Below are 27,338 nucleotides of genomic sequence, written 5' to 3' on the forward strand. Positions count from 1 at the left end.
TTTTTATAAACTTATAAACTTTTTTATAACAATTTATGAAACATTTGAAAAAAGCAGAATTTGATTTAGGTGACTATTTCAAAAAAAACCTCCTTCAAAATAAATTAAAAAATGGCTCTATGCTTCAAGCATGAGTTGCTAGTGAGAAGGGAACATTCTCCAGGTTCAGCTTTTCTCTGTTTTTGCATGTTACAAAGCCTGTAATAAACCTGGCTTTGGTAAGGCCCTCAGTTCTGCACTGGTATCTCCCATTATGGATCCTGTACCATGCTGGAGTCCCACCAGTGTCCAAGGCAAGACAGATTGAAATCTTCTCAGCACAGACTGAAATCTTCTTGTTTTTCATTAATTTTAACCTAGAATTCCAAATTCCAATCTATTCTTAATTCAAACAGAAGAAGTAAGAATCATTTACAAGTTGGCCAAGTTTGTATTTTGCAAAAGAACGATGTACTGTATTATATCTAAGTGTTGTAGCAATAACAATCATCTGTGCATCTATGAAGACCCACAGTCGTGGTAACTGTTGTGCTTATCTGAATGTAACTAATGATCAGCCAAATACCTCCCTCCATGGAAGGATTACATTATGCATTGTTTTGCAATCTAACCATTTTAACAAGTAGGACTAAAAATGGCAGGGAGCTCACCTACGGCAATTATTGAATTTTGGACAAAATGGTAACACAGGTAGAAACAAAGTAGGTGTGATTAGATATATATCTAGAATATACAACAGGACCATGAGGGACAAATATATATTAAGTCTCTCCTTCAGTGGACTGTGACCATTAGAATGGATGATGACTAAGAAACAGTTTCTTCCCTTTTATTGTAGTTCCTTTATGCAACTTACATTGCCCCATCTGCCAGCATGGACATTGGCCTTCATCAGAATAAGAAACACGAGATTTATAAGAAGATTGAGCCAGCTTTTGAGGATCTTTTTGACCCAGCAGAAGAATACATTCTCACTCTTCTGCTAGAACCATGGATGAAGATGGTAGAAGCAGACAAATGCACTTACGAAAAGGTAAATAACCTGGGTGACACTGTGAAGGATTCTTATGTCAAGGGAAGAAAATTGCAAAAGCTTTCCTATGCAGCCCCTGCTCGGACCCACCTATGAGTCTGTCGCATTTTCAGCCAGGAAGAGAGAAATATTACAGACTGTTTTGTTCACTCACTCCCTTCTATGCTGATCCACAAACAGGCTGGCTTCATCACAAGAGCGGACCTCCCCTCCAAAATGATGGTGCAGGTCTGTAAATCAAGGAGGAATGTATCTTGCTATGGCAAAATTTCTCTTTGCACTCAGGGAGTGTCATTTTTCTGCAATCATGCCATTGATTAAAAGTAATTTTCTTACCATGGATAGCCCACAAGCCTTTCACGTTTTTAGTGTTAAGTAGTTAAGTAGCGTTTCTAGAGTGTCAATAGGGTGATAGGGTCCACAGTTAACTGTATCAGGCATTCCTCGGTGTTCAAAATTAAAGTGCAGCTAGTGCTTAGCATAGGAGGAAATGAGATACTGTGATCCAGCTGTGTTTGCCCAAAACACTGTTTTTAGATAGCTGCTGTGCTGTGAAAGGGCTAACTGTGCTCTGCGGGCTTCCTGAAGTAGGTGGGTCAGTAGCATACGTGGGTCTATGTCCAGAGAGATTGCCGAAGGCTTGGACTGAGCAGATACGTGCAGCTAGAGGGGAATGCTGCAATTCTCACTGTGCTTTTCACAAATCAGAGTAAGAAATAGCTGAGGCAGTGGTGGGGGCTGTGGCTGTCTGCTGCGTGTAAACTTACTTACAAGCAGTTACCAACTGTAGGGCAAAATGCTGCTTCCAGATCTTGAAAATCTCTCTTTCGTACATGGAAGATTCTTGCAATGGAGAACCAGGAGCTGGAGGGCAGGAAGTTATTTCTTGTTCCTCTTTTCTTCCACTGCGATCTAAGATTAAGCATCTCTGCATGTACAGGCAATAGCATCATGTGCTTCTGGTACGTCTGTCAGCGTGTAGTGGGAACATACACTTGTTACCACCTGCAAAGTATTTCGAGACCCTGTTGTGGAAGTTGTGTAGCACAATGGATTATTTTTGCTACTGCTATAATATTGTCCATATATGTATGGACAGAACAGAAACCTAAACAAGTGTAAGTTGAGAATGGACTTTTAGGTGGCGGCTGGTACTAGATGAGTCTATAAGACTAGAACATAAGAGCAGGATAAACATGCAGCAATATTGCCAGCTTCCAGCACTTTGCAACTAAGGCAGTTCATGAAATAGAGGCTTCATCCACATTTTTGTGTTTTTTAATAGTTTTTGATGACCTTTTTCCCCCACGAATTTACATTTTTTTTGAGACGTTTTATATTTACAGCCTCACTGTAGCAATGAGTTCCATGGCAGTTGGTGAAAAAATACTTATTTAGGGTTTGTTTTCAAACTTCTCCTTGATAATTTCATCTGATGCCCCAATTTTATATATTATAAAGAGTGGAACAGAGGAACAATGAACATTTGTTACTAGTCATATTCTCAATGTCATTTCTTCTGTTACGTGTTTCTGTTGTATCCCACTTCAATTCATTCTCTTTGAAACTGAAGAATCCTAGACCATTTAACCTCCCATTTGACAGAAGTTGTTTCTTACCTTTATTATACTGATCCCCTCCATCTGTATCTATTGTGTTATATTCTTTTGATGTGATGCAAGCAGTACTCAAGATACAGATGCACTAAGGACTATTCAGTGGCATAATGGTGTTTTCTGTTTTGCACTGTATTCCTTTCCTAATTGTTCCTACCAATCTAATTGCCATTTGACTCCTGGCGAGCTTTGAGTGGATGTGCAAAATAGAAGCTAACAGCCATCTGCAATGATTCCAAGATCTTTTTACTGAGTAAACTGGCTAATGTAGGGCCCTAATTTGGAGCCCATTTGAATTACTTAATGTTTATTGTAGTTGAATTTAGCTGGCCTTATCATGCAGACGCTAAGCATCCTGCAATCCTGCAGCTCTTCACAGTCAATTTAGTTTTTTGCTCTGTGGCATCATTTTGCAAGCTTTCTTCTCTCCTCACTCACCTCCTCCAGATAATTTCTGAATGTGCTCAAAAAACCAACCCCAGCACGGATTCCTGTGAGACTCCAAAAGGCACCCCACCCCATTATGAAAGCTATGTATTTATTTATGGCTTTTTTGGTCTTTTAATTAATTCACAAGGGATCTTCTGTCTCATCCTGTGATAACTTAATTTCCTTATGAAATTTCAACAGTTTGAACACTGTTAAAACTTTTCAGAATGAAATACGCCAATCCAAACACATTTGTGCCATATTCTCTTCTGTTTTCAGTCTCTTTTCATCTGAGAAAGCCAGTTCAGCTACAATTGTTTATGACCCACAGAATACCATGTAATAGATTGACACTTTCATTAATATGAAATTTTATTTACTTTCTACCAGACTAATATTACTGTAAACTATGCACCTTTTGTTAATATATATTTTCCATATATATTAAGAATACTAGATTGTCTAATATCTGTCGCAAATGTTCATTGAGTCATGTCATTTGATCAACTGCTTCTGAACATTCTTTAAACACATCATTTTCACTGCTTCTGGTGATGGAAGAACTCCTTGGAAGTAAGAATTTAAATTGTAAACTCTTGTTTTATGTTAAGTTAATGCATGTGTCAAGTTATATCTCCTTGAGTTAACAAAGGGAAAATCTCCTATTGCCCTTTTGGCTTTGATGATGCTTTGCAAGTGTTCAGTTATGTGCAGACTTCCCATGCCCTAATAACATAAACATCTTAATCACAGCACGAAAAATAGAATGCATAATATATTCGTTTGTGAAGAGCTATTTTATGCAGACATAAGATGACCTGTACTACGAGGCAGGAGTCTCTTCTCTGAGGCGCGGCGCAGGCTGATGCATTAGGCACACTTCTTCCAAACACAAAGAACAGGTCTGCTTTGTATTTTGTCCAGTCCCTGGCTCTGCTCTCCTGCTTTGTTCTCCCACTCTGCAGGATATATTTGGCCCATAACGAAACAAGATATATTATCAAGAATTAGGTGAGTGCAAAATTGTTTATTTGAGACATAGTCAGTATGTATCTACATTTTTATCTTCAAACAAAACATGAAAACAGGAGAGTTTTTTATTATTGACTCTCAGGCTGCTTCTATCTATTCTCTATTTAAAGTTTGTGAAAAATGTTCTAAATTATTTTCCTATTTCCTTTTAAACTACACTTTATTTTAAAGGAAAGAATACCAAAAAGCTCTGCATAACAGTGGAAGAGAGTTACACTGAGCCTGAAGGCATTCAGATAACACGGTGATTAGTGTGCTATTCATATTTAGACAAAACCATGATGAATATTAATCTAAAAACTCTCTTCTCTATTTTGCACATAAACTCTTCTGTAGTTTCTAATCTTTGTAATGGGATTGCTAATCAGTATGCTATTTGGCTCAATTTTGCTAAATATCCTAAACCCACATTTGAAAGGGTTAGTCAGCTGATAGGTTCACCAAACTCTCCTTTATGCATTTAATCAACTGTTTGCACAAAACATGGAGAACTAATCAGGTTATATGCATACTGCTCCTAATTAAGTTAAAAATGCCATGAGTTCTTACCATGCACAATTTATTATTTTAAGACATTAACTGGTACAAAACTGAGGGAGGGCACAGGACTGAGACACTGAAAGCTTTCACTTTAATTGTTTAGATATTCTAGTAAGGTGTCTTCCTTGCCTCAAATCCTATTTCTGAAAATATGTGGCACCCTATCTTTGTGTCATTTCCCACCAAGAGGGATAGTTTCAAGACCTGGATTTTTTTGCCTCTCAGTGGCACTGTGACATATGATTTGCTGATATAGGTAATCAGTTGAACCTGGCATGCTTTATCACATTATAATTTAGAATTTTTTATTATGAAGTATATTCCTTAAAGATACAGGTAGGCTATTCAGTGGTACTCTGTAGAACTCCATATGTGATTCTACACACATCTAAAATAAAATTTTGTTCTACCACAGCTTTTAATTGATTCGTCTGTCACAGGGATGCGACTTCTAGTGTCTTCTAAACATCTGTCTCGTTATTGGCAAATGTATTCTTTTTTATCCACTGTCATTGGCAAGTTGCCTGTCCAGTTCTCCATCTTTCTATAATGTGTACTGTGCAGATGACATAAGATATTATTTTTATTAGGTGGAGCTGGTGGAAGAAACTCGACAGCTGGACTCCGTGTACTTTAGAAAGCTCCAGGCTTTGCATCAAGAGAGTGTTTCCAAGAAGGATGAGGTAACATGAGTACCTATTAACAAAAACAAACTCTTTTTCTATCAGAGAGGGTTAACACTTTGCGTATCAGCAATGAAAGACTGACTGCATGCCAGTCTGGAGAAGTGAGCAATCTGACTTCTACTATTCATTTCGTGGAATGATTGAAAGCCATCGTTATGTTAATTACAAATTTAGTTCTTCTGTCAGTTGCATCAATATCAGATCATTTTATGGTTGGAGTTGATGGGATAGTTTCCATTAAAGTCTGTGGAATGTATTTCAGCCCTTAATCTTGAGTAAATTCCTTAATTTCAAGTAATTTACAGTTATGTATTGGTTTATTTGATTATGGAAACTGCATGGACTGATATGTTTAAAGCAAACATAAAAATAAAGCTGATAAAGAACGGGAGCATTAACTGAATTTATTTTCTCAGCAATCACAAAACTGTTCTATGGAGACAGAAGTAATCTAATGTAGGATTATGAGACGGAGCAAAATATACAGACAAAGAAATTAGTTATGCCACTGAAATAATTTCTTCCACCAGAGTGCTGCTGCTGACACTGGTCTGCCAACCTGCCATGATGTTCTCCAAAAAGATCAAGACTCGTGTCAAGCTCCCCACGAGTTGGCAGGTCCTAATCTGTGTGACCTGATCCACGACAAACTGAAGTTAGAACAGTTCCGCGTTTTTCTTGATGAGCGTTCTGCTGGGTACGTTTTCTCATTACTATTATTTTACTCATTTCTTTGTTCAGAAGAAATCTTTGCTGGGAATTTGGATTATCTGAATGTTCCTGGATTTTAGTCATATTTTAATGCGCATCTATATTTATGAAATACATATGCACATTGTTCAGACAACTGAATCATCTTAACTGCTTTTTGTAAAAAATGTCCTGTCATAAAATGACTGCCGTACAGTTCAGCTTTCAATTTCTGCTTTGATTTGTGGCAAACACCTGAGAACAGCAACTAGCCTGTAATGAGTAAAAGTTTATCCTTTTAGTGCAGTTCGAATTTAGTGTATTTTAAAAATTAAAGCTGGATGTTACAAAAATGCACTAATAGAACACAGCCACGTTACTCTCACAGTGTGAGAGCAACTGCAGTTTTGTGTTTGCACTGAACAGAATTAAGTACCAGCTCACAGCACATACAGTTTATGCAGAGCTTTTGAAAAGCTGAGCCCTCTTTTTTAAAAATGAAAATTTAAATGGAAGTTCTAGTAGAAGTAAATGCAAATTTGTAACTGCTTTTTTCCCTAGCCTCACACTAATCTCTACCCCGTTTTGGGAGAAGGCAAATGTTGCTTGATAAGTAACTGCTAGCAAGTCCTTTAATTGTTACATCCTTCCTTTAACTTGGGTTCCCCTGAGCTGATACTTTGCATATTGCTATTGCTTCTAGATGAATGCCATTATTGTTTTAGATTTGATGTAGGGCAGCTTTTTCAAAGGAGTCCAGAGATGGACATCTAGCACAGGATCCTCTGGCCAAGCCTGCATCTTTACTACTTCTGCTTATCATCAGAGGCTCCCTTCATAGTCAGGGGAGAGAAGTACACGCTTCGGGGCACAATTTTTCCAATTTTGACAGAACATCTAAAAATGGTTTGGATGAACTGTACCTAAAGATGGATATTTCTCTTCATTGACTATGAAAAAACTGTAGGTAATGAGCTCAGGTGGAGATGGCTATGTTGCAGGTACCTACGGTTAAGTAAGCTCAATGCCACTGCTAGTCTGAGTTAGCTGTCCAGACTCGCCAGAGACCAGATCATCTGCTGAGACGGGGTCCAGGATGGATACACTGAATAGTCTCTGGGACTACTCTACTAATCACTGATCCATAATGTTTGAAAAAGTCTCCAAAAAAACAGCATTTTAGTGCTGGGTGCAGAATAGTAACTCTGAAGGCCAGCTGGTGTGCTTCCCTAAAGATGCCTAATGTACTAAAAGCTGAAGGGATCCTAGAACTAATGCAGTACAGAAAATTTCGGCAACAAACAAAAAATGTTTCATTTGTCATTTCATCAAAATTTATGGCTCTGGCCAATTACAAGATTCACAGAGGACAGATTGCTGAGTACTTGCATACGAGTTCTGTTAAGAAATGTAATCAAGTTCCATTAATTACTATTTTGTTAAATATATAGGACATATTCACACACAATTGCAGGACAATTTGTGTTACCCTGGCTTACCATTTATCCACCTGATTACCATTTGTCAGTTTTGCCAGAACAGCTGACTACGCACATGTTCCTGGCTTAATGCATGTAAAAAGTAGAGTATGCTAGTATAAGCTACTATTGTAAGTGGTTTAAGCTAACAAACTTAAGGTAATATATTTTACTTTTCAAGTAAGATGGACACATCTGGTCAGTCAGCATGGTTAGATGACAAGGGAGGTGACTCCCTAAACCGCAGTAACTTGGATTCCTTGCAATCAATGGGTGAACATTCTCACAGTATGACAAACTGGCAAATGAAACTTTTTTTCCCTTTGAAATTTTCCAACTACTTCTGCTCAAGAATTTCAGTCTTAATAGAACTTAAGTCTATAAGAGTTTCAAAAGACTTTTGAAAGAGGGACATCTGTTCTTAAATCAGTTAGATGCTTTTGAAAGTTTCACTCATAGATTAATACTTCAAAAAAGCCAGTTGTTATTAACAGAATGGAAAGATTAAACAGATTTATCTGAATTTACTGTTCCATATTTTATGCTGCCAATAGAGTAAATATGCTCATTAAAATGATTGCAAAACTTCAAATGGTAAGATACTGTCAGAAAATAGTCATATAAATTAAACTGAAATTTATTCTGTTCTCTTCAAGTATTCTGTCCTCCGGTTATAGAACAAAATCAATATATGTTCCATTAAAGGAAACTCAGATTCATAATATACACTCAAATTATTATGAATAATGTATAGATCAAGAATTGCATGTGGAAATTATTTATCATTTATTATGAATAATGAAATATGTAGTGGGATCAGTAATTTATGAAAAGGCAGACCGCAAAAAGCCCTAGAAACAAAATTCACCATAAATTGTTTTTGTCTGCTTGCCTGTGGACTGACTCACAAGCTCTACCACTTCACATGGGGTAGGAGAGGAAGATTTCAGGGGCCGACATTCCCAGCTGTCATCCCCACAACTTTCTCTGAAGTCCTTTAGCAGAGAAGGCAGAGTGGGGGGTGTCGACTCATCTTTTGGTGGCTCACGGCTTGCAATATCAATTCAAATTCCCATCTGTTTCATTTTTCATTGATTCCGTGAGCTCTGCATTACAGCTCTGATTCACAGTCCCTGCTGGATTTAGCAGCAGTAAATGGAGGAGGTTGCCCCTCCCAGGGGTACTCCAGGAGGGACCCTGAGTGAGATCCCTAAGATATGTTTTGATCTGTTTGTTCAGCCAGTGCCGTGGTTTTACCAGATGGTACCTTCTTATCTAGCAAACAACAGCTGACATAAAATTTCGGCCCAGTCTGACCTGGTATTTAGGACTTGGACACTTTGGTAGCTTGTGGTTAAACTAATAACTCCCAAGAAGGTTGATGAAATTAATTCAATATTGAAAAAAACACTCTGTTTAAATTTGTTCATAGCACGGATCTCATGTGCTGGCTAGATATTGAACAGTTCAGAAGGATGCTCCACAAGGATAAAGAAAAAGGGGAGGAAAAATCTAAGGACATTAAAAACAAGTACCTCAACAAAAAGTACTTCTTTGGACCCAACAGCCCAGCGACCAGAGAACAACAAGAAGAGGTACCAGTGTACAAAACTGTTCATAAAGAACAATTACACTAATAGCTGTGACTGAGATAAGTCCATAATGAGCTTTACCCCAACTCTTCCCCAATCTTTCTCCTCAAATCTTATCTATATTTTTGGCTAAAAGTCTGGTTCTGTTCTGGGGGATCCTTCCTTCCTGTTTATGCTCTTCCTCCCAGAGAGATGATCTCTTAAATCCGGATCTGAGGCCGCAGCCAGAGCATGCACAGCCCAGCTCAGAAAAAGTGTAAAAAATGGCCTTAAAGCAGAGTAACCTATTCCAGCTTTCTTTTTTAGTATGTTAGTAACTAAGTCACAGACAGCTGGTCTGAGCTGTGGTACTCCAATATATCGTGATGCTTATGAAACTTACTCAGTCACACTGGGGTATTATTTGCTGGAGTCTGTATTCTATTATAGGTAGGGACAAATGTAATCTGTTCCCTTTTATGAAAAGTACATGTGAGCCTTGGGTAAGCATGCATTAAATGCTTTGCTTACAGTTAAGCTCATGCCTTGCTAAATCAAGTATGTAGAGAGATAAAGGCGTTTAGTGTACACAAAAGTTTATGTCATGTGTTTATTGTATTTGGATTGCTTAGCTAATGCGTTCAGGTGGAGGATGGGGACAGATCCTTCATGATCAGGTTTCTCCAGCGATTCTGCTAGAAATTCAGAAATACATCCAGAAGAGATTAGAAAAACAATGGTTGCCATTGTTCCTGGCAGATGAGCAACACGGGCCGCATGAAAAAGCAAAGGTAATTTTTTAACAACTACAACACCTTCAGGCTTTGTTTTTTGTTTGGCTAATAATTTATTATTGGGATAAAATGGTTCAGAGGAAAAGCAGCCTGTAACTCACACTGAGTTTAGATTGAAAGAGACGCTCTAGCATGTACAGGTTGAAGTGTTTAGCTTGATAACTATGAAAGCAGTTTCTCTGAGGGCTTAATATGGCTGACAGTATTATTGTTAGATGCTAAATCTGAAGAAGCTGGTGTTTGCTCTGCTGGCAGCCAGCCTGCCGGGGCAGAAAACCAACCTTTGCTGTACAAAGGGTGTACACTACAGTGTTGCACCCTCAAGATGCCATTCTGCTCCAAGCCATACACTTGCACACAGAAGAAATGCTACTTTGTGTACAGGATTTGCCTAAACACAAGCAAATGAGCAGGCTTCCCACATTGTATTATCTCTATTACACCGTCCGTGTTCTCCCATTCAGAATGGCAGAGCCCATAGAAATTACTCTAGGTCCCATGAAATCCTGCTAGGTCCCATGAAATCCTGCTGAGTAGGGACATTAGCTGCTACAATCCTGGTTTCCAACTGGTTACCTTAAAAAATTGTCAGAAAACTGGGAATGAGAAGCCTTTCAGTCCTGCTGGCGCATTAGAGCCAAAAGACTGGGGAATGGGCAGAGTTTACATCTGACTTTTTATGCAAGTGCCTCTGTAGCTGGGATCTCTGTGGGGAAATCATCCTGCTGGTGACAGTTGCAAAAAGATGTGTTTTTTGCAATGCCACAAGAGCTCCAAAATGCAAATGTGACTGCAGAGGGAAACTTGACAGTTCCACCAAGCAGCATGTGTATCTGTCTACCTTGACTCATATAACTTGTTTTCTATGATCACTTTAACATCAAGAGTGTTCAAAAAGTTGTCAGAATTGCATATGACCGGGATCTTTCCCATTGATTCAGAGCACTAAGCAATCTGAGAAGTGTAGTTTCTGGTAAGCCAAACTGTAGTTTTAATATATTATGTTAAAGTAAAATTTCCCAAGCCTCTGCTCTCTTGAGCTGAACTCTGCCGTCCAGGCCGCCCTCCCTTATGAGCCCTGCCACAAAACCATGCGACCAGGTTAAGCTACTTCCAGGTTTAGCTAATGCCTCCTCTTGCACCTGCTGCCCTGCATCTGCAGGGCGAGTCACCCCTGCAGTTTGGAAAAATGCTGCATTGAAGTCTAATAAGCAGTTTACAGGAAATACATAATTTTAATGAGATTTTAGTCTTTTCCTAACTCCATTTAAGTCTCACTGCTTTTTTCTCTTTCTTACTGCAAATTCAGAGGATGAAAAGGTCCTTTGAAGAATGTATTTTAGGAGAAATGAAACCAGATGACATTCTCCACTTGGCTTCATATTTCACAGTGACCAAACACTCTGGGCATGCTATGTAGTCCTTATTCAGAAAATCTGCCCTTGATTTGAGGGGTATTTTGACTGCAAAGAAGCTGCAGGATCAAGTCCGTATTTCTGATACAGCTGTCCAAAGGAGCTAGAAGCATTTCATATAAAAAACCCATTACAGCCCAAAATCTGTTTCCAACCTACGCAGTCCCTCAGAACAGTGTGGGTAAGGCAAACCAGTGAAAGAGAGCAGTTTGATTGCCATTACCTCTTGTCTTCTCTATCTCCCCAGTCTTAATACCCAGATGCTCATTTTATAGTTGAACAACAAGGGATGGTGTTCAGTGTGGGGCCGCAACAAGTTGCATGTATCAGGATGCAAATGAAGATGTATCAGCTATTCTACCACTGTGGTCTCAATCATTAGGGGGCTGAGCATCAAACAAGCAGAGTTAGAAAACACCATGATAATCTTTTGTTCAACCATAGATAAGGGACATAGTTGAAGATATCCTAATCCAGAAGAAGGAGAAGAAAACAAGGATGTGGAAGGCAAGTGAAGTTTATTATACCTCTAGTGTCTACAGTTTCATTCTTTCCTGTTTGTACCTTGCACATCCTTCGCAGTTCCCCTGCCGACAATGTGAGGCCCAAATGTGACTCTGGCAAAAGCAGGCATGATTTTACTGGCTACAATGGACTGATTACTCACATTGCTGATAAACTTAACTCCCCGCTGGATGCCTATGATAAATTTCTCTCCTTTCCTGGCTGGAGAGGTCATGCCTGGAAAAAGCGTATCTCTTGTCCTGGGCTGTGGAGCACTCTTAACCCCCCTCAAACTGATATTATACCTTTAATTCACATTTATCTGTATTTTGCATGCAGAGGACTTATTGGGACAAGCTGTTCATTCCAGCATCTGGTAGTTTATTTATTATTGCAAGTGGATTACGTGCAGACACAAAAGGGAATGTGAAGTATGCAATGGAGTGGGCAGGTTTAATCATATCTTACAGTATCTGTTTCATTTACAATTGTATTTTAATCTTACAGCACTGAGATAATATCAGTTTTAAACATCTTAAACCTCTGTAATAATATATTTCATCAGATGTTTGCCAGTTTTTTTCTCTTGAAGAGCAGTGAACTCTTTGTGATTGCCAACATACAAGTTGCGTACATTTATTCAGTTGAACTTTTATTGTCTGTTGAAATCAAACTGGAGACCCGGTCACCAATTATCCATGCAAACCATTAGCTCAAAAGGGATCCAAAGTGCATGTGGGTTCTGTTAACTGAGTTTTCTCTTCATCTGTTTGTCAGGAAGATGGTAATTTTCCATGTTTTGTTTTAGGGTTGTTGACCCATAAGATAAGCAGTGTTTGTAGATTGGTATAGGGGTGGGAGCAGCACTCTGTGCTTCTCTTTATGAACGTGCCCCAGAAATGATTTTTCCCAAAAGTTGCCTAAATCTTGGTCACAGTGATCTTTCTACTTTGGACAGAACATGTCTGATGATTTGGAGGAGGGCTGGGAATTTGCCATTTCATTGTCTAAGTTGATCTTTATTTTAATGCAAAGGACCCTTTGGACAACCACTGCACTCCCTCTGGTGAGGGGAGGCTGTCCTCACTGTCAGGCTCTGCAGGAGAAGACTACGTGTAACTCACGCTTTTAAGAGAAGCTGTAGCAAGGCATTTAGCTTAGAATTGGATTAGATTTCCAGGACTGTCCAAAACAATGAAAAATGTTGCTGTCCCATGCTAACCATCGAACAGCGCTCCATCCCTGCCGGACTTTGAGAGTTTTATACCGATGTTACAAGATAGTTTTCATTTATCCATCTGATAGCAAAGGGGTATAGTTTGGCTGTTTGGTCAGGAAGGGAAGCCTTTCTGAACTACAGTGCAAACAAGCCGTCCCTGCACAAGCCATCCCCTCTCCCACCCTTTCCTGGCTGCCCACTGCTCTGAGCTTTAAATTCTGTTTTACTGTTGGTAGCTCTCCTCCACAGAGAGGGGACTCTCCAGCTTCTGTTGGTGATCATGGCAACACATTTCAAAGCTCATTTTGTTAGCGCAATCCCTGTCAGAAGCATTTTACAACTTTTAGCTATGCGGTTTGTCTGTTCCTTTTTCTTTGTTGTTTGTTTGCACAAAACTCAAACTGTTCCCTAGAAAAGTAGCCTGTTGCCATAATCAATAACAATAGCTGTTTCCATACTTTATAGTATGTAGTCATATGGTCTAAATCATTGTCAGTCATTTCCTCTCCCATCACATCTTCCAAAAAATTTTGCCCAAACCGAACTGGGGAAAAAAAAAAAAAAAAAAGAAAGAAAAGAAGGAAAGAAAGAACTGAAACCTTGCCAAATTCTATTGTATCCATGTCATAAACTCATAAACTACTGAAAGTTAAGGTCAATGCAAAGATAAGAATCACACAGTTTACGCTAACTAATGCCTTTGTTATTGCTTTTTGAAACAAAGTTTATTTGATGCATTTATTTCTTCTTTTGACAGCATGTGGACAATAAATGGGTTTCTTCATCTAGGGAAATAATTGCTTTCCGCAAAGCGCTGTTGAATCCAGTGACAGCAAATCAATTTCAATGCTTCGTGTCACTGAAAGGAGACCTGCTGGCAAACGGAGTGCTCTTTTGGCAGGAGGTACAGAAGTATAAGGTATGGTGGTAAAATGGAAGGAAAGGAATATCATTCAATTTGTAAGCAAATGCATCCATTACTGTAGATGAGGAGAATTTTAACTAGAATATCTCTAAGCAGTTTTTTGTGCATTGTAAAACCTTCACTGTTCAACTGTTCTTTCTTCCATGAAAATCCTCAGTTCTTCAGGGTGACTATTTTAAATGACTTGAATGTATTACCTCTGTATTTTTTCATGCTTCCTCTAACTAACTATAACATTCTTCTGAGTTTCTAAAGGGATACTATTAACTAGTTAATGCCCAGATTTTGCTAGCAGTTCAAAATGAATGAACGCTTTAAAGGGTTCGTTCTCTTTATAGTTTCACATTGTTAAATAGAAGGATTATTGCTGGACTTGGTAATTCCGCTAAAATCAGAGAGAACTTTTAAATGCAATCAAATATACAAATGAAAAATAGTAGCTATCCAAAAAGTGTATAAATGCAGACACCAGCTCCCTTATTCAGTGCAGTCATGTTTGACTGCAGCAGCAGATGTGAAACATGATGGGCTGGGAGACCCAGGAGCGAATGTCAGCAGGGATCGCCTCTCCCCCGGATACTTGCCCCTGGTGAAATTGCTACAGCATGAGCTGCCACACCATGGGAAACCTCAGGAGCGTGCTTTTAAATCCCACTGCTGCCCCATGGGTGAGATGCAGAGGCACCGTGGCTCTTTCACTTATTCCTCATTCCTTTTGTCTCTGTGCTGCTGATGATCCAAAGGCACTACGGGAAGGTAAGTAGAGCCTCTCCTGGGCTCCTGAACACAGCCCATGTGCACAAGGCAGCCACGCGGTTAGGGAGCACGGTCGGAGATTAGTTGCTGCTGCAACAGGACTTGGAGGTCCTGCTGCGGACCTGTGGGTGTATTGCAGTGTTTAACTTCAGGCCTCTGACTTAGGGGTCTATGTTAGAAGCTGGAGCCCCTCTGCTTCCAGAGGGCAATCCTTCCACAAGCAGTTTCTAATCCAAAGGAGAAGACTCATAGGCTGCAATGCTCTTTGGAGGTGCCGTTGTCTCTATCTTGGATACAGAAAGGGTAGTTTAGACTAGAAAGGCGCTTGAAGTTACATGACATCAATCCTTCTTCAAATATCTGGTGCTGTTCCAGATTTGTGACTCTTCATTGCTACATCGTGGAGAAAATGGAAACTGTTTGCAAATCCATATGGAGTGTAGTTCTGTAGGACTGTTTTCTTTGTGGAACTGCTCTCTGAAGAAAGCCTTCATTGTTTTATGTCCCACCCGCTCTCCTCCATTTATGTTAATTTTATTTGTCTTCTTATCAAGAAAAAGTACAATCTGACCATAATTCCCCATGCACGCGATTCGTCACGGTTGGCAGTTGATGCTCTTTATAGAAGCAAAGGGCTGGAGTAGCCGGAGCGTTGTGGGTCAGGCTGAACTGGAGGAACATTGCCAAAGCTGTGGGCAGCACTTTGCATTGCGCATACTTCTATTTTCTGAGCTCTATCATGCCATCTGTTTAGGCAGAACTCCCTTTGGAAGTCAGTCTGTATTGCTCCTCATAACCCCGCACTGGCGGCACATTTTGGGACAAATAAAAAATACAAATAGTTTTTTTTCTAAAACGAATATGAGGAAATATAACTCTGTGGATCATTTCCATGTGTTTGTCTATGTTCACGTCTCATCCTTCTTCATAGCTAATGGCTTGTTTGTTTTCCCTCCTACTCCAGCTCGCTGTCTTTCCTTATGTGCTAGATGAGCAAAGGAAGCCATAATATATTCTTAGGATATATTGAATATGTTTTTGTGTTGCCTTACTTTCTTCATTGTAACTATTATCATTCTTTTCTCCCTTTACAAAACTAAAAAGTATTCATAATAAAACAAAACAGCTCTTTCACATCGCACATTTCTAGTTAAAAGCCCTGTTTTTAATTTTTTTCTGGAGTAAATGTCCAACCTCCTCTACCAAAACTAAATGCTTATTCTTCATTTAGAGAGCTCTTTTCCTGTAATTTCTCTAGAGTGTTCATTGTGTCTTTGGTAGATATATGTGATAATCTCTTCATGTTACAGAAATTTCTTGATGTTTATGGATAGATGAAAAGCATGTATTTTGAAGGGTTTGAAAGAAGTACTTTGAATGATTTTTCTCTCCTGTCAAAATCCACTAGTAGCATCATAACAGTGTGAAAAACAGTAATCATAGGTTTTACAAGAACAATAGGATCACGTTAAAAAAGACAGGAAATCCCCAGTATGCCTTTGAGATCTCACCCTTTTAAGTTCAGGTGTATTTTGAATTCCACCTACTCTGCAAAGAATTACTTCAAACACTGAAGCTTTGGGAAACTAGAAGATCTCAGTGAATGGAAGACTGTGCTGGTAGCTGAAATTATCCCCCTTGTGCCATCATTTGTGGTTGTAATACCTTGTACCACCCTAAGTAATTCCTCTCTGTTCTTGGAGTAGTCATAGCAGACTTACGAAAATGAGTGCATTTCACGCCCGTAGGTGTGTTTCTCCTGTCAGAAATGCCTCCTATTTGCCAGTAATGTGCTTAGATTGCATGAGGGATATGAACTATATTGTTCCATCAGACTGTGCAGGCAGAGCTTAAAGGTTGCTCTATATTTGCATTTGCAAACCAGAAGTCCCACTAATGTATTTCCTGTTGCTGTAACCATCCACATTTGCTATAAGAATTTGGTCCTATTGTGCTGAAGGAATCTGTTTTTATAATTTTGTATGACTATTGTTCTTTGATCACTGGCCCCCTGTAAAGAGTCTTTGTCTACATTGACTGAAATTGCTGTTTTTCACCTTTCAGGACTTGTGCCATTCTCATTGTGATAACGCCACAATCCAAAATAAGATCACAGCTATTATCAACTGCTTTATTAATTCCACTGTACCACCAGCTCTGCAGATTGACATCCCAACTGAACAAGCAGAAAAGATTTTGGAGCACAGGAAGGAACTAGGACCTTACATTTTTAGAGAGGCACAGGTAAAAAGGCGGAAGAATCTCCGTAACAGATTTGGCTAGAATTCGTATGCCTGATTTTAGGAACAGTCTTTGTTGCTTACGTGAAAATTTTGACTCCCTACATAAGCCTGGGCACAAAGTAGAACGTTGTAGTCATCCATTTCAATACAGATCGTATGGTGGAGATGACAGAGGATCTTCAGATACGAACCGCTCAATAAACTGGACAATCTCTGTCAGCTGGCTATTGTCCAGCCCTGTTTTAGGAATTCTGGCAGTGGATGACCTTTGTTCACTTTTTTGAACTGCTTGCTCTTTACCGCTTGGTTAACATCAGAGAAGTAATTTGAAGTTAGAGGATTCATTCATATAAATATAAAAAAAAGTGTAGACGTCAGTAAAGGACAAAGACAGCTTAGCTTACTGAATGTCTTTCCCTTCCTTATAACATAGGGCTTATGTTAAATGGCTCTGGACAATTTTCTCTCCCTGATCTTTGTACTAAGCCTTAATGGCGATTTGCAGAACTTCACTATGGATTCCTGGTTACTATCTTTTATGACTTTTCTTCTAAAATCCACAAAGCTAATTCCTCTTTTCCTATGAAATTGCCATCAACACCTTTAAAAATCAAATGTGAGTCCATAAAATATTTGGATCTCAAGAGATGAATGGTTTGTCAGAGAGAAGGATTCATACAGATCCTAGGAGAAACAAGAAGGCTCATTTAAGAGTTAAGCCTATGTAAAACACAGTGAATTCCAGAAATGCAGCACAAAACCAAAGGAAGAACTTGGCAAAAAAGTTGCGACTGGAATATGATAGTGACTCAAATGTCACTTTCAAGTAGGTTGAGCCAGAATCAGTGAGGTGCTGAGCACACTTGACTCCCTTTGAAGCCAAGTTTCTCAATGAGAGTTAAACTGCTAAATAACTTGAAAAATGTGGGCCTTAGTACGTGCAGCAATAGAATGCACTGAGCCCCTCTGTTTGCTTTTTTAAAATTGTTTTTCTTATTCTAGTTCAGAAAAGACCCTGTGAGAGATTATATCATTTAAAAATTATCCAAGATTTGCTCATAGATCTGTAATGTGGTTTAAGAGCCTTTCCAGAGGCAAAAAAGTATTTCCTTTCTCTTAAGCAGGAAAAAAAAAGCTCTCCCTAATGAACAGAATATTTGAAATACTTGAGCAGAACAGTGGTGCAAAAGCAATTCTACTGGTGTATATTTTATCAAGAATACTTGTAAAAAATGATGGATGTTTTCATTAATACAAAAAATTGTTTAGGGAAATATAAAAAAAGAAAGTGCTTTTTAACTGTGTTTTAGGAAGATTTCTCACCAGTAATAAACACACTGATGAAAAGCATGTGCCGAGCAAAGCTGGGCTGAAATGGCAGGACACAGTACGTGGGAGGAACAGGGCTGTGTATTCAAAAAGAAATACTTATTTCATTCTCATGGTAAACTACATTTTATTTTACAGTAAACTGTTTTCCTAATGCAGTCAAGATAGACTTTCTTTTCTTTCTGCTCAGATGACTATTTTTGCTCTTCTGTTTAAATTTTGGGCAAATTTTTGCGAGTTTCGAAGCAATTTGGCCAGTGACAAAATTTTACCTGCCTTGGAGAGAAAAAAAGAAAAACAGATGCAAAAGAAGAAAGGCAAAACAGCAGAGGTAAGGCTTACAGAGGTTCAGGTGAGAGCTGACAGGCTGCATATACACTCTTTTATGAGCAAACATGCAGGAATTCAAATATCCTTTTTCTCAGTCTGATCCAAAGCTACCGAAATCTTTTTGTTAGAACTCAAGCTTTACATATGATCTACTCCTAGGACAATTAGTTCCCAATCCTGCCAATGCATATACATATGTTTAACTTGAAGCAGATGAGTCAATGGAATACTCCTTTCATTAAGCAGAGGGGAAAATGTATTTCAGACATATTTTGTACAGAGGGAAAAAGCGGAAAAGAGGGTTGAATTTTAAAAAATCTATATATGATACATGTGTACAACGGGTAAATGTAGATTTGCCTGCACTTGCAGTGTATACTGTCATTTTTTAGGATTTACAGTCCTCAGAAGCCGCTATTAAAAAAAACAAAATTTCATATCTATCTTTCAGAAAGAGCCCTTGAAAAGTCTGCACATTATTTTTTAAAATACTTATGTGCTAATTACTCTTTATACTCTGTGTCTTTTCTTGAATATTTCTCAGCTTTGACCATGAAATTGTTAAGAGTTCTCACAATCAGTTTCCAGACAGTTTCAGTGCATTAGCAGAACTGTGACCTCTAGAGCGGAATGCTTGCTTGTAAAATTGTTTTTCTTGGAATTTTATTATTAAAATATAATGGATTTTTTTTGTATTGATTATAGGCTTTGCAAAAGTTTATTTTTTACAAAATGTAACTGGCCAGCTTTGAGGAGAGAACATTCCTGTAAGGGCTGAGAAATTACTGGACTTGCAAACTATCATAAGTAGCATTAAAAGACCTTTACGTATTTTAAATACCACGTACACATGTGTTGAGATGTTACTGGTGATGAGAACCACATGAGTACCTGGATAGATAAAGACATATGCCTGTAAGAACATGTACACTTTGTTATCCTCTTTTTAGACACATGAAAACTGAGGATCAGCGAAGTGTTACTCAAGGCCACACAGCAATGTCAAGTGAAGTCTAGAATCCAAGAACTCATGCTCTTTTCTCCAAAGCACGTTGCCTCCATACAGAAATGTCTGGCAAGGCCATTGGCAATACTTATAGTGCAAGAATGCAATATTTCAAAGTAATGCACTTCTGTGTTTTCGCAGACTTATTTTTTCCATCTGTTTGTTGCCTGTCTATAAGATTTCTGATTAGGATCAAGGAAATAAAATCTTGGCGAGGAGGGCAAAAGCCTAGCTTTTATGGGGAACAAATGGGAAAGGTGAATTACTCTTCTTAACTGGAAAATAGGGTAAGAAATTTTAGAAAGTGACAGGCAGAGAATGCAGCTCAGTGAACAGTTTACAGACTATTTTTTCACAAAAATTATCAGTAAACCAGTTACCTTTAAAATACCTCAGAAGAATAGGAGGGACAGATAAGTCTTTGAAACCCTTTTTCCTTTCTTTATTTAAAGCGTTTCCCATTCCCTCCTCTCTTCTGTCCCCTCAGTGACAGCATAACTATTCAAACAAATTGATTCAGCACAACTGAGGACAAAGTATCCATGGCAGGGCAGTGCACGAAGCTCATAAAGCCACTCCTAAAGTGAGGTTTAGGATAGAAGCGTTTTCCATATCCTGCAACATCTTGTTCCTGCTCCCCTGCACCCACCAGGCTCATGCTGAAGGAGAGGAAGCCTCTGCCAAGGGATGGAAATGATATTATTTTTTCTTACTTTTTTTTTTTTTTCTCTCAAATCAGTTGCCATTTGCACTTTGTGTCAAACTAAACAACCGTAGTCCTTGGGGAGGAATTTTACATTCTCTTCCCATGAACTTTTTGCTGGGGTGGCCCATCTAGCTGGGCTCTCTTCACTTTCTGAAGTGACTCGATAAGGCAGCTGGACCATGGTGTAGTGCAAAGGAAAACACAGATGGCCAAGCAGGTTGCCACTGTGACTTCTCTTGGTACTAGCTGACTATCGCAGTATTTTGCATGTGCCTACCTGGCACTTATGGAACAAATCCAGCTCCTTTATCTGACCTATTGAAGGTTTCCTGGCAGTGAGGGAAGCCCTGCAAGTGCTGTACAATGCTGAGACCTCTGGACAGCCTCTGAGAGGCACCAATGAGTAGGTATGGGGTGAAGTAAGCTGGAACAGTCAATGTGATTACTTCAATATTGAGCTAGAATAGTTGTTTTAAAGATGTTGCTTTGGGGGAGGATGATTTGCTTTCTCCCTTTTCACATATTTGCCCTTGGTGTGCTGCAGCTATATGGACTCACCTTTGGGCTGTGGATTTGCTCCTCAGTTAATTGGTAGACACACATGACACGTTCTTTTTAAAATATCATTAGTCGCTTTTTGCAAACTGCCTTGATGCCAATATTCGTAGTCGGTTGCATACAAAATTGCACTCTTCCTCCAAAGTTGATTTGGAAATTTTAGCTGTCACGTGTACAAAATAGTATTAACTTAACCATAAATCTGTACTTATTCTTTCCATGCACTTATCAGAGAAAGGCTAAAGCCACATGCATTAGTTTTACTTTTCCATCTTTTCTCCATCACTCTTTAAGTTTTTTAGTAGTAACCATATTCTTTAGTAAGTGGTGTAACATCAAGAGATATGCCATTACCACAACCTCGCCTAGTTTGTTATGAGAAGATGTTATTAAAGGAATTATTTAATTCTCCATTCTCATCTAAAAATAGCAAATACAAACTATATTAGTATATACAGTGTTTCTGTTTATGCATTAGTCTCCCTAAGTTGAGTGTATTGTCAAAGTTAATAAGCCTGCGTCTGGAGATAAGATAAATGCCATGCTGCCTAGACAACTCTGTGCCCAAAAGTCTCCATTATAGATGATGGGTCCGTAGGACAGTGGGGAGGATGATGAAGGAAAACGCTTGTTGGAAGCAAGGAATTAGGATAGTCTGGTCCTTTTCCAGATCTTTCAGGGGCTTTCTGAGTAACTTGGGGAAGCCATTTGGCCTCTCCTTTTTTGTCTCATTTGCAACATGGGGCAGGCAAGTTATGTTACTTGCCTCATGGGGATGTTGTGGGACTAATTAATCAATATTCGTAAAGAGTTTTGGGATCATCAGGCAGAATGTGCAAAAGTAAAGCCTTAATAAAACATGAAAGCAACAGGAAAATGGCAAATAGTTAATCTCTCAAGCATTTACCAAGGATTACAGTGCCTTGCCCGCCACTGTAAATGTTTTAAATGAGATTGCCTAAGTTTCTAATATATACACTGCAGCTCGTTCACAGGTACTGGACTTGAAGCTGGAATTAACCATGGGAAATCCTATGTCCTACATTTATACAGGAGGCCACATTAGAGGATTTATAATGGCTTCTCTGTCCTTACAATATGTTCTGTTGCAGGTTCACCCTCTCCCTTAGCTACAACTCACTCCTTTGGAGCAGGTCTGAAATCTGAAATGAAGATAGCTGGCAGGAGCCCAGGGGCCAGGAAACTTGATAAGGACAAAGAAATGCTTTAAAAAGCAGTATCTTCTTCTATTTGTTAGTACGCCTGAAGTGATGAATTATGAACCTGGCGATTAGAAAGCTCTGTCCAAAGTATGTCCATAGTATAAAATGTTACTGCATATGACACACACATTTCAAATGACAATTTTGTTTCCTCAGGCTTTACTTTTTACTTTAGCTCAGCAGTTATTGTCTACATCTAATTATGAGTTCTTACTATTATTGGCAGGGTAAAGGAGAGGGGAAAAAAGCTCTCAGTCTGTCAAGCAGTGTTTTCGGAGACGAATTGGGTGCGGAGAGAAGACGAGCATCATCTCCATATGGATATGTGCAGCAGGTAACTAATAAACATATTGCTACATATATCATCATTCAAAAGAGATAAAATGGTTTGGGGAGAATGGGAGGGTAGAGTTTGGCTTAGAATACTACTGCTACATGATTCTTCAATAACTGTTCATTCTTCTACCATTAACTTTGCTGTTTAGAAGTTTACCTACCTTATCATATCTTAAATTTTTTTTGAAGATTTATATTCTAGGAAGTATTAATATCTAATAATATCAAGCCCTTTAATTCAAGTGTGGAAGTTTAATTTAAAAATAAGTTGCAGGAAAAGAAGTTCAATCTGGAATAAGAAATTTTGTATGACAGGAAATTCTTGAAAGAATTTGGTTTAAGCTTGAGTCCTGTTGTGCTTATAGGTCAAAACCTGAAACTGAGCTCATTTAGTAAATCTAGGTATTTGGATACAAAATCAGACAGAAAGCAACTTAGTCTTCTAGTACTTCTTTAAGAATAACTCTCATGACACGTCAAATATGTAGTGGAAGGTAATAGTAGTATTAGAGAAACAAGGAGAACAGACTTGCCATATTGGGAATATCAAATGATGGTTCAAAGCTGAGCAGACACTGCCGTGATATAATGGGGAATCTGTGCAATCAAATAATCACAGCTGTAGCATGTGATGCAGGAATAAATCCCACTCTGCTCAGTGTTTCAATTCCACAGAGCTCCTCCATGGCATTACATTAGCGATGGCGGAATATAGAAATAGGCAGTCTGAAATTCTCTCAAAATCTGAAGCCAAAGTGTAAACTACATAGTTAAGCTCATAGTCTTATCCCTTAAATGGACCTTAGTAACTTTTGCTTATATTTATGTCAAAAGAAAAGTGAGTTGGGTGATTCCCAGGCAAGTATATCAATACCATACACCTAAGCCTTCAAGAAGAGGCCAGATAACCTCACAAAGAGCAATAACCTCTCCTGGACCAGTTTCTTCTCCTGGCCCCTTGCTGCTCCATGAAGATGTTACAAACTCTTATTGAATCACAAAATGAAAAATTGGCCTCAAGCTTTTCATGTTGTAAGGAAAAAAGGCCAAATAACAATACACTCTCCATAGTGATTTGAACCTGAAACATTAAATGTTGAACCTGAAACTGGGGATGTAGCAATGTAAAGAGCAACATTTGTTCCTTGGAAAAGGAGAGGGTGCCATCCCTAGACAATCTATCTTTAGTGGTAGCAGCATGCTGCTAAAGAGGTTAGGCAGAAAGAATTGTGATGTTAATGAGACCTTCTGGATTTGAGATAAGGCACACTTAAGAGATGTGGCAGGGAGAAAACATGAAATAAAGTCCTCAAAAGCACAAAAGCCTGAAATTTTGGAAGGGGAAAGGTCTGCTGTGCATCAGTTTTGAGGAAGAAAGGAGAGAGAATGTCACTGAGAATTAGGGATACACGATAAAAGAATATAAGCATCGGATCTGTCAGCTTCAACTGCATCTAAGGTTGTTTTGAGATTTGCTTTTTTGCAACAGTATTATTTGTCCCATGATTACAGTATCGTCATGACAAAACCCCTGTTTTCAATAACTGGGATTAGTCAGTAACCAGGATATAAGATTAGCTTTCTGTCACACTATTAAAATGGACCATCAACGACCAGTGACATGGTCTGGAGCTTGATTTTTTTTAATGGTTCTTGCAGGTTTCCTGGTCCTATTCCAAGTACATAGAAGCCTTGGAGCAGGAGAGAATACTCCTTAAAATGCAAGAAGATCTGGAGAAAAATTCATCATCACTCCTTACAGGTTATTAACCAAGTTCTGTAGTTTCGGAGGACAAGCTTATAGCTTAGGTGAAATTTTCTCAGGATAGGGGCTTCAGTTGTTTGCTCTCCTTTGGAGTGGCCTATGTAAGCCACTGCCTCTCTTAACCTGTCAACAGGGAAGTTGCTTTCTGCACCAGAATGATTAGTAACAAATTTTCTACAAAAGAAAAAGGGAAAGTTGCAGGGCATCACCATTGGCTATACTGTGCATGCCCTATCGGAGAGGGGAATATGTCCATTTCTTCATTCCACACCTTTTTGGGTCACATATATTTCACCTCCCTGAATTCTAGTACTTTAGCAACTTAGGTTCAACCAAACAAGTTAAACTTTCACCAGTTTGTCAGTATGCTTTCATGGGATCTACCAGGAGTTGCCTCAAGCTTGTATGAGCTGTGAATATCCTCTTAGTGTCTTCCCCAAGGAGTTTATGACCTGTTTGTTCCTTAAATAGTGCATGTGATATTAAACTATTCAGTTTCCCATCATTTTAGTTTTATTTCTATGTGCAGGTTCCTCATCTGTGTCCTTACTGAAGCCACGCAGCTCTGAAAGATTCATCCTTTCTCCAAGGAGTAGTATGATTTTGGAGAAACACTCAGATCTTCCCAGAGAAACAGAAAGTGAGTACCAGATTGCCAAGAGTGTGCTTTGAAATTTGGATTATTAAAAGCTAATTTTCCTGCTGTCAATGCTGATGCTCATTCTTAGTAAATTGTCCCATTCCAGATCACATTTAACTGAAGCTGTACAGCCTCACCATGAAGACAAGATTATTTTTTACTCCAAACATGGTTGTCTTTTTAGCCAGATGGAAATTTGTTGCAAAATGGCAGTCTCTGAAATGTGGTAATCTAGGCTTTCCAGTTGAAATACTTTAACTAGGAGCATGAGGTGACTGAAGGAAGCTCAAATCCCATGGAGTTACTGGCAAAGGCCTGACACAGAACCAGGAACAGATCATCTCTGCTGAAGCAGATTAAACATTAAAATGGGAGAAAGGAGTGGGACAGCAGAGTTCTGTTAAAATGAAAAAGATTTTGCTTCAAAGCTTGAATTCCTAGATGACAGAGATGACACAGTTCCCTGGAGATTTTGTTTTGTTTTGTTTTGATTTCAAGTATACCCTGAAATTAGATGGACTTCAAAAATTAATAGAACTTGGATTACTGCTCTCCTTCCCTCTCTGCTCCTCCTGCATCTTCTATTTCAGGACTTCAGCATTGCTATTTTAGTATCCTGCCCTCCCTACTGTTCCTAAAGTTCCCAGTGCCTGAATACTCTTCCTGTGGCAGCATGTCGTATGTGGCCAGGAGGAGGAGAAAATTGCAGCAATCCTTGTTCTTTTATTTCCTCATATTCCCTTTCTGCCTTCTCAACACCTCCCCTACATGCAGGTAAAACTCACGCAGTTGCCTTGGACCTTATACACCTCTGCAGATGTTACTGTATCTCATGCATTCATGCCTTTTTTGTACTGTAGTTCTTCTGCTCTATGACCCCGTGCTCCACCTGCAGCTACATCAGCATGCAGAGTCCTTGAGCAGGGGCTTCAATCTTGCCCTGTAAGCTGAGAATCCTCCAACCTGGCCCTTGCTCAAAGGGGCCCCCCAAGGTAGCTGCAGTCCTTGCTACAGCCCAGCCCACCCCACTGTCTGAAACCTGAGAATAGGCTGTGGTACTATCTAATGCCATGAGAAAGTAGAGATCTTGAGAGGTTTGAGAGCTATGCACTCTGCTCTCCCTCTAGTTTCTGTTACAGCCTACTCTCAGACTCCCCTGGAAATTTGCCTTCCCTTCCCTTCCCTCACTGTTAGCTCAAGTGTTCCCACTGCCTTTGAATAGTCTGCTCTTCTTGCATCACTGTCCTCTGGTGGTTCTCCTCAAACCTTGCTCCCTGCAAACATCTCATTGCTCAGCTGTTGATGCAAGATTTCTGCAAAAGATCACTGCTGCTCTTGAAGGAACTGCTCCTCTCCACTTTGTTCCAAAGAAAGCCATGTTGCTCAGATGTTTTCTAACACTTTTTGATGCATTTGTAGGTGACCTGTTCTGACTATTTCAAGCAGCCATGGCACAGTCAATGATATTCTGTTACCTTTTGCAGGCAGATTAAAATTTTCCTGAGGAACGGGATGCAGAGACACTCAGTGAAAGTGGCCAAGAGATAAATAAGGTGTTGGTGAGGTTTGTACTTATGTTTCCAGAGAAGATAACAACTTGGAATATTATTAAGAATGAAACATTAGTCAAGGGTAGAAAAGAAACATCTTTCAATGTGCTTAATATCAACATGACTATGATACTGATTCTTGTGTTATTTATTTATTTAATGGCACACCTCGAGGCTCAAATCAGAGTTAGATTTCACCGAGGTATGCATGGTGCAAACAATTAGGTAGGCAGTCCTGGTTCTAAAGGTCTTATAATCAAACCCAGTTCTTTAGTGCCTGATCTAATGAATAAGTAAAACACTGTACATTGAATTGACAGCTCTGAAGCAGTGTGTCTTGGCACACCATGGTCTCAGTTCTGCAATTCATGCAAGTTCTATTCATCAAGGATAACTCATGAGGTTTCTGCACTATCATAAAATCAAACCTTGTTGTGGTTTGGTCTAAATCCAGTCTGATTCCTGGTTTAAAGTACACCTTCTGCCTCCTTTCTGAGTTTCAATCTCCAAGCAAGGCTTAAAATATACCAGCAACACATCTGATTAATAACTTTTGCAAAACGTTATTCCTCCCAAGGCTGTACTCACAGGAAGGCTGCAGGAGCTCAGAGCTGTTGGAGAGCTCTTCTCCCTTCTTTCTTGCTCCTTTTTACAACTTCAAAAGGGGCAGAGAGGCCACACAATGTATGAACTGGGGGAATCAGAGCAGTTTTAAGGGGCAGATTTGATGTTGGGACCAGGGCCAAAGGATTATTTGGGAAGTTAAGGTGGGGCAGGGGCAGAATTAATTGCTAGGCAGGGGAGAGAATGATGAAAGACCTCTCCACATTTTTCAGACCACTTTAATCACCCGTCCCCAGCCACAGAGTTGTTGGCTTCTTTCTTCTGTACATGTGTGCAACGCATGGAAGGGAAAGGCAAAGGAGTGTGTTCCAGCTTGCTGAGTTCCTTAGGGCTTATCCCA

At 39.2% G+C, this 27,338-nt stretch overlaps 1 protein-coding gene across 1 annotated transcript in view; it reads left to right on the forward strand.

The window, feature by feature from the left end:
* The window catches only part of RGS22 (regulator of G protein signaling 22), a 61,596-nt gene extending 36,703 nt beyond the window's left edge, over positions 1-24,893 (forward strand). Inside the window, exons 15-26 of the mRNA XM_064507668.1 lie at positions 839-1,033; positions 5,241-5,333; positions 5,867-6,033; positions 8,937-9,099; positions 9,708-9,866; positions 11,729-11,791; positions 13,765-13,926; positions 16,753-16,932; positions 18,451-18,591; positions 22,310-22,417; positions 24,079-24,181; positions 24,714-24,893. Of these exons, the coding sequence (XP_064363738.1) occupies positions 839-1,033; positions 5,241-5,333; positions 5,867-6,033; positions 8,937-9,099; positions 9,708-9,866; positions 11,729-11,791; positions 13,765-13,926; positions 16,753-16,932; positions 18,451-18,591; positions 22,310-22,417; positions 24,079-24,181; positions 24,714-24,856 (1,677 nt within the window). The 3' untranslated portion in view covers positions 24,857-24,893. The remainder of the gene's footprint in view (positions 1-838; positions 1,034-5,240; positions 5,334-5,866; positions 6,034-8,936; positions 9,100-9,707; positions 9,867-11,728; positions 11,792-13,764; positions 13,927-16,752; positions 16,933-18,450; positions 18,592-22,309; positions 22,418-24,078; positions 24,182-24,713) is intronic.
* The last annotated feature ends 2,445 nt before the right edge of the window (positions 24,894-27,338 follow it).

The sequence above is a fragment of the Dromaius novaehollandiae genome, chromosome 2 (genome assembly GCF_036370855.1).
Source record: "Dromaius novaehollandiae isolate bDroNov1 chromosome 2, bDroNov1.hap1, whole genome shotgun sequence".
NCBI lineage: Eukaryota > Metazoa > Chordata > Aves > Casuariiformes > Dromaiidae > Dromaius > Dromaius novaehollandiae.